Here is a 14,143-nt window from a genome sequence, read left to right as displayed (position 1 = left end):
AATAAATTTGAAAACTTAAATATGTTAGCCATATTAGCCATAGGAGTGGTAGATACACCTTTTATCTGAGCACTCAGGATACCGAGGCAGGTCGATCTCTGCAGGTTCCAGGCCAGTCTGGTCTACAGATAGCCAAGGCTACATACCTATCTCAAACACACACACACACACACACACACATACACACACACACACACACACACACACACACACTTACTCACTCACTCAAATCCTAAAAATATCATTTGCCAAAACTACTCAGAAAGAAATAGAAACCGTAAGTAGTCCTATAATCATTGAAGGAACTGAATTCTTTTCTCTTTAATCTTCCCACAAAGAAAATAACAATACCAAACAATCTTTGAGGCTCTGAAGAGCAAACAATGTTAATTGTGTGAATGCTATCACTCAATGTAAAAAGGAGACAACATTCCGCAATCCATTACACCAAACTAGTATAGATTCTAATGCAGACAGTCACTACTAGAAGGGATACTTATATCCCAAGCTCCACCATGAGTATTGATATAGAAATATCAAATATCAGATAACTGAATCCAAGAGTTAAAAAATAATAATATGTCATGATCAAGCTGAGCTTGTCCCAAAGGACAATGATGATTTACTATAGAGGACCTGGAAATGTTACTGACTTCATGTTAGATCAACACAGAAAATGCTCATTTCAATTCATACAAAAAAAAAAGGCACCTGGTACAAGTCAACACCAAACTAATACTGTACCTAGGAAAAGAAGAAAATTTCCTTGAATCTGACCAAGGATAAGTCTCAAATACCTACAGCAAATATTATGGGTTGGATGATTTTCTTTCACTTTCTATCTGGAAATTTAAACTTATAGGAAAATTGTAATAGTAACAACAGAATATCAGAAGCCATTTGAATTCATTTCCCATTTTTTTTATCCTTTTTTGCCCTCTCTCAAGTCTACATATGTATGTGTAAGATACATATTTCTCTCAACTGTCTGAGTTAGCTGTATATATCAAAGTTATTCACTAAATATTTTAGTGTGTGTTTCCTAATAAGATTTTTTTACATAATCATAGTACAATTAATTAACAGCTTCAGTAACCTAACATTGTTCAGCTTGCTAATTTCTATCACTTGATTCAGTAAGACTCACCATCATTTTTAATGATGAAATATGAGAAGAGTAATCCTTTTCAAACCAGGAAGGGTGTGGCTTACTACAGCAATTATTTTAGTTAATTTGTGTATTGTTACTGTGTCTGTGCACACACGTGGAGGTACAGAGAAGACTTCCTGGAGATGGTTTTCTCATCCATCTCTATGTGGGTTCCTGAGATCACACTTGGAACACCAGGCTGAATGGCAAGCTTCTTTAAACAGTGAGCCATCTCACTGGCCCCAATACAATTTTAACCAACTATATTAACAATTCAATTAAAAGTTACAGATATGAGCCGGGCGGTGGTGGCTCACGCCTTTAATCCCAGCACTCAGGAGGCAGAGGCAGGTGGATCTCTGTGAGTTCAAGGCCAGCCTGGTCTACAAAGCGAGTTCCAGGAAGGAGGCAAAGCTACACAGAGAAACCCTGTCTCAAAAAACAAAACAAAAAAAAAGTTACAGATATGGAGCTGAAGGGATAGCTCAACAAATAAGAGCACTTGCTGCTCTTGCAGAGGATCTGAGTTCAGTTCCCAGCATCCACATGGTGGCTCACAGCTATCTATAACTCTAGTTTCAGTGAATCTAACTCCTTCTTCTGGCCTCTGCAGGCACCAGGCACGCATGTACACATACACACATGCAGACAAACACCTATACACATAAAATAAAAACAAGTTCAAAAAATAAAAGCAAAAGATGATTCTTAGAAAATAAAGAAGCTGGGTATGATGGTGCACATCTGTAATCACATAGGAAGCAAGATGATCACAAGTTCAAAGCCAGCCTGAGCTATACGGCCAGATGCCACAATGAAAGAGACAAGCAGACATAAAGATGAACACACTGGAGAAATACAAAACAAAGCCACAGAGAAATAACCCATACATTCATGAGAGGAACTCAAATAAAACACAAACAGGCATTGGTGCACACTGACATAGATGTATGGCAGCCTGTGTACTTAGCATGTGTGAGGACCTAGGTTCAAAACCGGCATCAAAAAAAAAAAAAAAATGCTAAGTGTTGGTGAGAGTGTATTGAATAAAAACACTGTGCATCCCAGTGAGGATGCAGAATGCTACAGTCACTTTGGAAACCCATGTTTCTCAAAGAGCCAAGTACATTATACAATCCAGTCTTTCCATTCACTCCTACGTGAGTATTTACCCAAGACTAACAAAAACCTATTTTACACAAACATACCCATAAATATTACATTATTTCTGATAGATAAAAACTGGAAACTATCCAATACCTGTCAACTAATGAACAATAAACAAAATATGCCCTATCTGTGCAGTGGAATATTAATGATTAAAAAGAACAAATTCCTTAGATGTGCTACAACATTTAGTTACCTTAAAAATGCCATGTGAAAGAAACTAAATAGAACTGACTACGAATTGCATGAGTTCATTTATGTGAAATGCTTACAGGAAGCAAATTATAGAGGATGAAAACGGATCTGTGTTTGCCTGGGCCTAGGATGGAAGTGAGGATTCCCTGCAAGTGGAACAAAGAAGATGGAGGCCTCCTGAAGGAGACCGCAGTGGGGACTGCACAGCTGGACGCTGACAAAGTCTGGATTCTAGGTATTTAAATTATACCTGGAGAGAGTTGTTTTTAAAGTCTCCAAACGTCAGCTAAAAGATCAACAGTCGGTAGGAAAAATAAAACTAAGATCTAAGGATGGACAGAATTCTGACTGTACCAAGGCAAGAAGACAGAAGCCTGGCAGGATGTCTGCACTTGGTTGGTGGGAGTATGAGCCAGCATAGCACTCTGGAGGACAACTGGTCCTGACTGTGTGAGGTTACCCATGTGCACACACTGCAACCACTAAACCACTCCAGGCCAGACACTCCAGGCAGTGGCCACACAGAAAATCCTTCAGGCTTTGCATACCATATGGTCTCTGTCACAACTAACTAAACTCTGCCCTTATGTCACAAGACAACCACACACAAAATGTAAACAAATGAGCTTGGCCATAAAACTTTATTTCCACAAATGGGCAGTGAGCTGAATTTAACTGCTGGGTGGTGGTTCTCCAATCCCTGACCCAGAGGGAAACTTCCCTATGCTATCCAGCAGCCTGTGCAAAAGTTTTCACAGGACTTATTCCTATCAGCAGCAAATGAGAAACAATCCAAACGTTCACTAATAACAAAAGCAGTACATTGTGACATAGTCTCAAAATGAAATATAACCCAGCAGCAAAAATTATGTTCTTGCTACCTGAAGCAACATGAAAAAAAAAAAATCTTAGAAATAACATTAAATGAAAAAAGCAATTTATAAAGGAGACATGAGAGATGACTTAATCACAGATATATGATTTTTAAAGTTCAAAAATAAGCAAAAACAAAAAAAACTGTATACCTCCCACGTAACTATAAAGTAAAAGGAAACTACAGAGAATGGTAAAAATTCAGGATGCAGGTAAGCTATTCCCTGAATTCAACTGAAAGCCTCCAAGACATTTTAGAAATGAACTATACCAGGGCAGAAAGTAAAGAATTCGTTACTAATCAGCCTTATAAGCCAGCCAGACGGATCGTTACAAAACACCCAAAAGGCTTGTAACTTCACTTGAATTCAAACAATTTATAAGTGAAGTGAAAGGAACAAGGTGGGGAAATCACTATAAAACTCAAGGATAAAACACATGCATTGGTTAATCGTCTTTAGATTCAGTTGGTTTTTTTGTTTTTGTTTTTATTTTTTTCTGTATAAGTAAATTTACAACTCCATCAGTACTATAGTCCTTAATTGACCTGGTCCAGCCAAACCTCAAAAGGATTGCGTGTAAAGTGTAATTCTGGCACCATCTGGTGGCAATCAATGACAACAACAAGCCCTTCAATTAGCTTATTCATTCATCAACTATTTAATAGGTATCTACTAGACACAGCAGTCTTTAAATCTCTCTAGGAATAAAGGAAATAAAATAGTCCCTAAAACAGGATTCCTATCTTTAGGAAAAAAATTACAATTAAATTATGATTATGAGAACTATAAGAAAACACTGGGGATGTAGCTCAGTGAGTCAGACATTGCATAATATGCTTAAGGTCCTGGGTTCGATACCGAGGAACACACACACACACACACACACACACACACACACACACGAACACACACACACAGTGGGTCTGCTCTTAGAAGTTTGATTCTGAAATTTTCAGGCAAGAAGTTCTCAGGATACTGATAAGCAGCCTACAGATGCCACACCCATACACACCAATGCTCTTTTCAAGGAAAAGAGCCACAGTGCTCCTGAAGTGCTCTCTGCTTCCTGAAACTTCATTCAAAGGACAGAGCCTAAATTTCCTTTCCCTGACCCTGAGCTGAGCTTACAGCTCACTTACAATGAAGAGAACCTGTCATAAGCAGTGGCGTAATCACCAAGGACACCACCACTTCCATCTTGCTATCTTTTGGCCAACCCACCCTGCATGAAGCCAGCCAGGATGTCATGAGAAGATACAGACTGTGAAGCCCCCACTTAGGGAGGAATTGCCAAAACACAGCAGCAGCCTGCCAGTGAGTGAGGCCCTGGGAGTCAGCTCCTCTGGGCATCTTCAACTGTGGCTGACTGCAGGTACTACCAATGTCCCTAAGCTCAGACACTCCCAAGACACTGTGAAGTCAGTGTTCCTCGTTGCTTCAAGCCAGTTAGCTTGAGAACAATTCATTATGCAACAACATAAAATAATACAGTAAGTGATTGCTTCCTAGAATCGAATGCTATCAATAGCACGACACAAAAATAGCTCCCTACAGTTTAATATGCTATTTGCTCAAATATTATCAAAATTGACTCATACTAGAAATCTCCTAAGTAGTGATTATTCTTTTAATTCACTCAAATTGTTTCCTAATACTATTTCATAATATTGTGGTTGCATGTGTGTGTGTGTGTGTGTGTGTGTGTGTGTGTGTGTGTGTGTATTCATGCAGGCGTGTACATGTGCAGGTGTGTGTGCACGTGATTGAGGCCTGCGATCAACACTCAACGTCTTCCTCTGCTCCTCTCCATCTTGAGTTTCGAGACAGAATCGGCTCCTCTCCACCGCACTGGCATGACAGACACACACCACTACAGCTGGCTTCTACACCGGTGCTGGTGACCCCGACTCAGGCCCTCGTGACTGCAAGGCAAGCAGAAGGACTCTGCCCACTCAGACACCTCCTCAGAGCCCACTACTCACCACTTTCTGAAGCAAGTCAAAGAAACAAAAAGCGGGACACATGTAGTCAGTCAGCAGGATTTGTGTAATGCCTCCGTTTATAAAGCAGCTGCACTGACCCTGGCTGGAGGACGATCCCAGCAAAGTACTTACAACTTAGTTCACATTCGTTTCCATGAGGTCATTTGTGTCTTTTTTAACTAACCACTCCTCCTGGCTCTGACACTTATAGAAGAAGGTACGGGTTTCCTTTACCTCTGTGAGCGATCCACAAGCCACACCACCATGCAGGACTTCATCCAACGCAGAAAGGGTAGTAGACAGGAAGGCTGGGGAGAGAGCAGCAGACCTCCGCAGCTGTATCTCATAAGCCTGAACAAGAAAATCATTCAGTTCCACTCAGCTGTTACAAACCAACTCTGTAACCATAACCCAGCCTTCTTTCCTCTATTACTCATTTGACTAGTGAATATTTACCCAGTGTCGATGACCATGCTAAATTATAAGGATGGACAATAACAAACAGTTACCTTGCTCACACAGGCTTATCAGAAAACAAGGACTATGGGATTCAGACACTGGGTGACTACAACATTGTTAACTTACAAACTTATTAGACTTACAAACGAATTACACCTGGCCCAGACATGGTGGTCTGGAGGGCTTCACTGAAGTGCTAGATATCTGTGCAAAACTCTGAATCCACTGTTAGATAAGCAAAAGGAAAGTGAACTCCTGCCAAAGAGGCGAGGACGCACACAGAAAGACCGAGAAGTGGGGAAGCAGGAGAAGCTAAGGGAAACTACAAACCACAAATAATTCAAAGGAGTTCACTTAGGATGGCTGACGGACAGACTGGGACAGCAGAGCAGCTGTGACAAGGCTGGAGAAGCAAGCAGGAGCCTCACACCAGGAGCTCTGGGGCAGAGGCAACAGGGCCCATGTGATCATTTCGAACTCAGGTTGATTTGTGGAGCACAGCTTGAAGGAGGCTGGAGAGATGGGTGAGAAATGGCCCCTAAAAGATATCCACGCCAAATCCCTGGAGCCTGTCTGTGAATGTCACTATATTTAAAGGAGAAAGGCTCTCTACAGATGTGACTAACTTAAAGACGGTGTGATGAGGAGATAATCCTGGATTATGTGTGCGGACCACAAATGCCAACAAAAGTATTCTTCTAAGACAGAAGCAAAGGCAGCTTCAATAGAAGTCATTGATGTGAAGACAGAGCAGAGGGAGAAGGGGCCACAAGCCAAGGCATGCCAACATTCTTCAGCAACTGCAAGAGGTGAGGAAGGGATTCTCCCCTAGATACTCTGGAGAGGGTGCAGCTGTGCCTGAGCCAGACTATGAGGCAACAACTTTCTCTTCTTAAATCCACGCATTTGTGGTAAATATAACAAATTACCCTATTTTTGTTTAATTTTTATTTTGTGTATATGGGTGTTTCGCCTGCATGTATGTCTGTGTACCACATGCATGCCTGGTGAGTGAAGAGGCCAGGAGAAGGTATTGGATCCCCTGAGATTGGAGTTATGGTGTGAGCTGCCATGTGGGAACTAGGAATTAAACCTGGGTCCTCTGGAAAAGTAGCCAGGGTCCTTAATTGCTGAGTCATCTCTCCAACCCCACCAATTATCATTTTGAGGAAACACTGATGTTGGCTTAGAACAGAGGTTCTCAACCTGTGGGTTGCAACCCCTCTAAGACCACCACGAAACACAGATATTTACATTACAATTCATAACAGTCGCAAAATTACAGTTATAAAGTGGGGAAGCAGGAGGAGTGCTGCACCTGAGTGCTGCACCACAAATCTGAAGGGTTTTTAACACGACAAATTCTTTTTTTTTTTTTAATTTGCAAATCACCATCAGAAAGTAACGAGTTTAAGCACACTCGCACACTCTTGGCTCATAATAGAACAAAAGAGTGAACAGAGGGAACTCATGCTACACCATGCTTCACAAACTGGCAACAGAGAAAGACGGTCTGAGGGAAGCAGAGGAGCTTGACCGGACTCCAGGGAGCCTCCAGACTCTTCACTTAAGGTCACCGCAGCCATGGCCACAGTGAAACACTTGTACCAAGTGACTCTCTTTATTCAACCATCATCTACAAAGGTTCTTTTGGGTGCCAGGCAGCGGTTCCAACTGTGGATCGAGCCTCTGTGACCGTCAGAGCCACTTGACATATCTACCCCAACTTTTCAGTTTTAGCCAGTATACAATCAGATATCCAAAGAGTCTGCATGGCGTGCAGACAATTCCCCTTTGACTGTAGGAAATCCAGGTTGTCATGGGCAGTGGCAACCAGGAAGGGGTGAACTGGTGTTATGTTGGGGGACTAAACATTAGGGGGCATCTCTCTCCCTCTTTCTTTTCTCTCTTTTAGGTTTTACTCTTTCATTTTAAGTCTCTCATCTGTGAGACTAAGACTTTTTTCCTAATAATCCTCCCTCCTAAACTGCTCTCACAGTGATCAGCGCTCCAGCCTCTGCTACAATACCACACCAATAGCCCGTTACCATTTCCAGAACAGAGTAACAGATATTTTAGTAGACTCTGAATATTTCCTTGCTTGTTTTCAATGTGCGTTCAAGACCTATTTTTCAAATGAACCAACTGTCCCCTTTTATGATTTACCACTTTTGGAAAATGTCCCAAATCTGTAGCATGGTCTGCAAGACCCCACACTGCCTCTTGCTTCTGAATGTTTTCTTGCTTGTTTTCAATGTGCATTCAAGACCTATTTTTTTTCAAATGCACCAACTGTCCCCTTTTATGATTTACCACTTTTGGAATAACGTCCCAAATCCTCAGCGTGGTCTGCTTCTCTCACTGTCCCCTTTTATGATTTACCACTTTTGGAATAACGTCCCAAATCCTCAGCGTGGTCTGCAAGACCCCACGCTGCCTCCTGCTTCTCTCACTGGCTGCATCTCTGCAACTCTCTTCTTGACTGTATTCCACTGGCACAGCCTAGGCTAATCACTGAACAAGCACCTTTCCCAGAGCCTGTGCATTTGCTATCCCAGTGGCCAGACACTTCCCCACCCCACCTCCATCCCCGGTGTCTTCGCCTGTCTCCCCTCTTCATCCTTCCCATCTGAGCTAAAGCACTGCTTTCACGAGGGAGCTGTCCACGTTACACACACCGTTTGCATCTGTGGAGCGCAGGCCCTGCTGACCACACACAGAAGCTCGTGGACACCTCCATAACTCAGGCCAGTCACTCTCATAAGTTCCAGCGGGGAGAGACCTAAAAAGTCCTGAAAAAGAGAAAAAGGAAAAGTAAATATTTAACATGCATGTGTAACAAAGATAAAAGAATGAAAAAGAAATTTTCATCATGGCTCTTTTTGTTATTATTTTAAAAGAAAAGTGGATATAAAACAAAAAGAAACTTCCAGTTGCTGTTCATCTCTAGGCAGAGGTGAAATTTGTTGCAGACAGAAGATGTACGCCTCTTTTACATCCTACCACTGAGTTTCGCCCTACGTATGCCTTAACTCAGGGATGTGAGGCAGTCTTACGCTCTTTTACACAGTCTAGGCAGCGTGTCTCAGAAGATACACCAAGCAATGCCACACACAGCACCACCCAGTCCAAGTTCAGATGAGCACTGCACTTGAGTTTGGGTCCAAATGTATGCCCAAAAGAATCAGGTTTAAAAGTGTTGGCTTTTTAGGCTAAAAGCTAACTCAGAGAAAAGTCTTTGACTATGAGAGAATGGGGATGTTTAATGTTTAATTTAGAATACAGAATAAAATGTTGAATTCATACTTTTAAACCATTTAAAATATAGACATTACTATTAAATGTATTAACAGAATAAAGATATCACGAAAATAAACAATCCCCAAAAATTGTATGTTGTGAAAATGTGTTCATTAAAGACAAAAATCCTAAAATAAATTTTAACCCTAATTTACCCTCCTAAGAGGGTAATTCTTCTTTACTGTACTTAAAGATGTAGCATCTGAAAAAGAAAAAAAAGCAACCTCTGTTGTATACATTTATCAAGCCAGTCCCAAAAATTTACTGCTGGACGGGGGTATAACTCAGCTGCAGAACACTTAAACCTGGGGCTCAGTGCCTAACATCAGTAAATCATAATAATAACTCTAACTATTAATGTCTCTCCTAAGAGAAATCATCCTCTCGGTAATCTCATTTAAGTCATATTTCTCAAGTAATAATAAAAAAAATAATTTTAAATGGATGAAACTTCTCAGGAACCCCAAACTAATGACACAGGCATTCTTCCTTATGCCATGATCATCCTCACCTAAAAATACAAAACCATTGCACTTCAGTGCATAAAATTCCAGCTGCAAATGCAACCTAAATCATGTATAGGGAGCACCATTATTTCACTTGTTTTTGTACATCTACATTTTTATTTTTCTGTTGTCTAGGCATGTGGAGGCGAGAAGTCAACATTGAATGTCTCCTTCAGTCACTCTTTAAGATCTGACCTCTGAGACAGATGTGGAGGTCACAATTTGGCTACACTGGCTACCCGGCAAGCCACAGGGATCCTCCTGTCTTTGCCTCCTTGGAGTCGGGAGTTCAGGTGTGCACTGCCAGGCCTGGCCTTTTATGACAGGGTTGGGGATAAGAGCTCAGGTCCTCACGTTTTCATGGCAAGAACTTTACTGACTCTGCCATCTCCCCAGACCCTACAACCCTAAGCCTTCATAACCCAAGTTTAACAGTTATTAATGTAAACTTAAAATTAATTTGTACATAAAATGTATCTAAAAATACATAAATTTTTACCTGACAATTAACGATCTGATGTCTGCTCAAACGGTCACACAGCTCTTGTGATAAACCCACTCGTCTTAGTTTCTTGCTGCTCATCTTTCTAGATCTCCCAAAGAAGAATCTTGAAAAACATCAGAAAGTAATAAAAATGATAGCGGACAGACTATACAAAACACCCTATAAAATAAAAAGTCCTTCAAACTTTTCTACGTGCAAAACAAAACACGGAAAAATTGCTAATGAGTGTAGAAGAGACACTTGCTTATCGACCATGTACACAGAGAAAGAAAGCAACCTCAGAAAACATTCCATCCAATTCTCTGATAGTACATGACTTTAACAGCACTTCAGATTTACACTGCAGTCTAGTTTGCCTTCTGTGGCTGTGATAAAACGCCGACCAAAAGCAACCAGGGAAGAAAGGGTTTACGTGGCTAACAAACTACATTCCATTGTCAGTGGAAGCCAGGGCGGGAACTCAAGGCAAGAGCTTGAGGCAGAAACAGAAGCTGAGACCACAGAGGAAGGCTTGCTCACCGGGCATTCTGGCTCAGGAGTAGGACCCTCAAAAGTGAGCTGAGCCCTCCTCTATCAATTAACAATCAAGAAAATGTCCCCACAGATAATCTGATGGAGGCAATTCCTCAACTGAGGTCCCCTCTTCTCAGGGGGGTCAAGTGTCAAGCCGACTACCAAGATGCGCCATCACCTGTAACAATCTTAAGATATTGAGCGTTATTTACACATTTCATTTGGCTACGTAATCTTCAAGACGCATTTCCAAATAGCAACTCTGCATTGAACTATAACAAGGACAAATAGACATCTGCTACATACCAACCATGCTCTAAACAAGAATAAACAGACATATTTATTAATATTCTCAACAGATTATAATGAAAGTAGGTTGTCTGTTTTACACAGGAGAAAGCTGCTCTGCAAATGTCAGCTATCCCACTATCATCAGAAAAAAACAAACAGCAGATTTAGAATTCCATCCAGGCAGTTTGACCAATCCCCTTAACCACTGTTATCGTAAGACCACAAATCTTATTTAACCCTTGCTTTTTCTAAGAGTCAGAACAAATCTCAATCAAATGAGACTTTACTATTGTAAGTGTTAGCAATAAAAGTATTCTTTATTATACTAGCTGATTGCTGTCTCATGTGGAATTAAATTCTGGTTTTGTACCTTGCTAACTGAGACTCATGAAATACTTGTCTTTGGGGGAGTTAGAACTGTTGTAATCTCTGTAATAATGCATGCAAAGAAGAGGCTGTGTATCTCATTGATATGGCAAAGTGTCCTCCAGAAATACTAGAAGAGGAACTCATTATTCCATGGAGTGAAGTAATAACAATCAATAACTATAGGTCAAAGAACAAATCTATATACAAGAACTAAGATATCTACTACCAGCACTATAGCCCAATTCTGTTTAACACTTAAATTATCTGAATTACATGAAATCCCCTCCTCTCTCTCCCTCCATCCTTCATCCTACTTTCCTCTCTTTTGTTTTCCCCACAGAAACAAAACATATTCCCTTTATTTCTCTCAATGGGAATTTCTTAGGGCTGATTGCTTCCTTAAGAGAAAATTTACCAAGGAACATTTATCTGCTACTTACTGCATTTCAGATAAGGCAGTTCTAGGCAATAACATCACTTAATGAGTAAGTTCAAGCCAAAAATATTAAAAAAAAAAAACACAAGCCAAAATTACAAAGACTTTAGCAATAACCACTGTGATTTAATATTACCACTCCCATCATTTGCCCTCACTGTTTATGGCTTCGAGTTATTTCCCTACTCTCCCAAATATAATATAAATTCTCTCAATATAACATTCTCAATTTGTTTGTTTCATTCTCCAATATTTCTTAAGCACATATTCCGCTGAGCCCAGTGGTTTAAGAACCTTTAAACTCATTTCCTCTCTTTTTCATACTTACAACTGAAAGGTGGAGGGATATACACTCAAATAGCTACAACTATGCCCCAAGTATAGTTGTAGTTGCTGAAGAAGCAGACAGGGAGAAGTCTCAAATTGGCCTGAAAAAAAAAAAAAAGTAGGTTGAATGTCACAATCTTGCTAGAACTAGCTTCCTTAAAAGTCAGTTCCATTGCCTAAAATGTCTCACAGGATCACCGGACCACATGACAATTCCAAACTTTTAGGATCACATTTAAAAAAAAAAACCTTGAAAAGGGGGGTCCCTTCCTGGCAAAGTTACTTCATTTCCTAGAGCACTGTTTTCCTCATGTGTAAAATAAGGGCAATTCTAGTTTCTACTCCAGAGCTAGTGCATAATGCTCAAGGTAGGCCGTTGTCATAGACAAACATGTGGTACTTCTAACACGACCACAGGTTAGGTTAGGTTAGGTTAGGTTAGGTTAGGTTAGGTTAGGTTAGATTAGGTTAACCTTCCACTTCCACACACAAAGCCTTGACAATCAGTCCCTTCCTTTCCAGTGCTGCTACCACACTTGGCACTTATATCTTCCTTAATCTTATCTGTGTGTTATTATAGCTTATGCCTTTCTTCCTGCTGTGTGTGTGTGTGTCTGTCTGTCTGTCTGTCTGTCCGTCCGTCCGTCCATCTGTCTTGGAGACAGAGGAGATGGCAACTCAGATTGAGTTTATGTTAGGCGCTCAATAAAAATAGGGAAGTAACAAAAACAGCTGTTTTGTCGGGGTTGGGGGATTATTTGTTGGGCCCTTAATACGCGTCTTAAACTTTGGTTTAAAACTCTAGTTTTAAATGCTTCTGATGTTTTTACTTCAGTTTACACATAAGGATACTCTGAGGCACTAAGCTGAAAACCGAGCAAACTAGCCAGGGATGGAGCCAGCTTTCGAATCCAGAGATCTGAGTCCAGATTCCAAAAGTGTGGCAGTCCCTAAACTTGCCTAGATCCCTGATTGCTCCGAAGCGGAAGGAGAAACATCAAGAGGTAGAAAACCTCATGCAGAATGCACTAATAAAACAGGGCAGCTTCCAAGCATCACCCACCCCTGAGAAAGCCCAGGACCCAAGCCGAGGTTCCAGGGACGAGCCCTTACGGGAAGCAGAAGGCGTGCCCGGTACCCAGGACTCTCTGCCACCCGGTATCAACATCCACAGGCCCGGAGAGAAGGTACGAGATAATGAGCACACCCACTTCCCCACAACTGCCCCCCTCAGAAAACTCCAGTACCAGGTCAGCAGCATCGAACTTTCAAACTTTCCCCCACCCTCACACAATTACCCGCGAAAAGTGCGCACAGCAACAACTGGATTGCTGGTTGGTCGGTACTCTGCCAACTCATCCAATCAGAAGCAGGCAAAAGTTCGGGTTGGTCCCGCTGCGTTCTGGGAATTGTAGTTCATACTATCAGCCTAGCCTCTTAATCCAATTAAATTTCTCCGTTGTAGTGATTATCAAAATCGAGGGGGAAGAACCTCTCAAGACCAGTGTGAAGCAGGGAAAACCTTGCCTGGAAATTCTTTTCCTTATTGAATCGAATTTTAAGTTACTTTCTGAGCCAAAGAAACGTCTTTGGGGGGGCTGAGGAGTTGGAGAAAGGATGGGCTAGCTGCCTATTTCAGTTTTGGAAAGAGAGCTTAAGTGTTCGTTTTGCTTTGCACTTTGAAGCTAACTGAAGCTTCTCAAACTAAAATATACATTGAAAAAAAAACACTGAGTGTAGTTGAAAAAGAAATAAAGGAAATCAAGTAGGTTTAATAGTAAAGCAGTCGCGGTAAGAAAAACTTAAGAACTGTCTTGATTACTGAATTTGTGAAAAGCCTTTGCTCACTCTTTGCTTTCGGTTGCACAACTCTTCTGTGTCGACCTCGGTCTTCTGATTTATACATAATTATATGTTATAATATATAATATATGCATGATAGTTATGTATAAATGAATATATATCCCAGGTAGATGGAATAATGATGCAGGAGGATCCAGGACTCCTGTAGACATCCCCAGCATCTGTCACTGGCTGGCACTGAGATACTGGCGGGGCTGTGGAACAC

General features: G+C 41.1%; 1 protein-coding gene across 1 annotated transcript in view; it reads right to left on the bottom strand.

The window, feature by feature from the left end:
- The window catches only part of Rad51b (RAD51 paralog B), a 539,444-nt gene extending 527,273 nt beyond the window's left edge, over positions 1 to 12,171 (bottom strand). The window contains exons 1-4 of the mRNA XM_059279928.1: positions 12,077 to 12,171; positions 10,134 to 10,242; positions 8,507 to 8,620; positions 5,604 to 5,720 (exon numbers count right to left, since the gene is read on the bottom strand). Coding sequence (XP_059135911.1) covers positions 5,604 to 5,720; positions 8,507 to 8,620; positions 10,134 to 10,217 — 315 coding nt within the window. The 5' untranslated portion in view covers positions 10,218 to 10,242; positions 12,077 to 12,171. The remainder of the gene's footprint in view (positions 1 to 5,603; positions 5,721 to 8,506; positions 8,621 to 10,133; positions 10,243 to 12,076) is intronic.
- Positions 12,172 to 14,143: the final 1,972 nt, after the last annotated feature.

The sequence above is a fragment of the Peromyscus eremicus genome, chromosome 14 (genome assembly GCF_949786415.1).
Source record: "Peromyscus eremicus chromosome 14, PerEre_H2_v1, whole genome shotgun sequence".
In the NCBI taxonomy this organism is placed as follows: domain Eukaryota; kingdom Metazoa; phylum Chordata; class Mammalia; order Rodentia; family Cricetidae; genus Peromyscus; species Peromyscus eremicus.
This window is presented reverse-complemented; position numbering and strand designations above follow the sequence as displayed.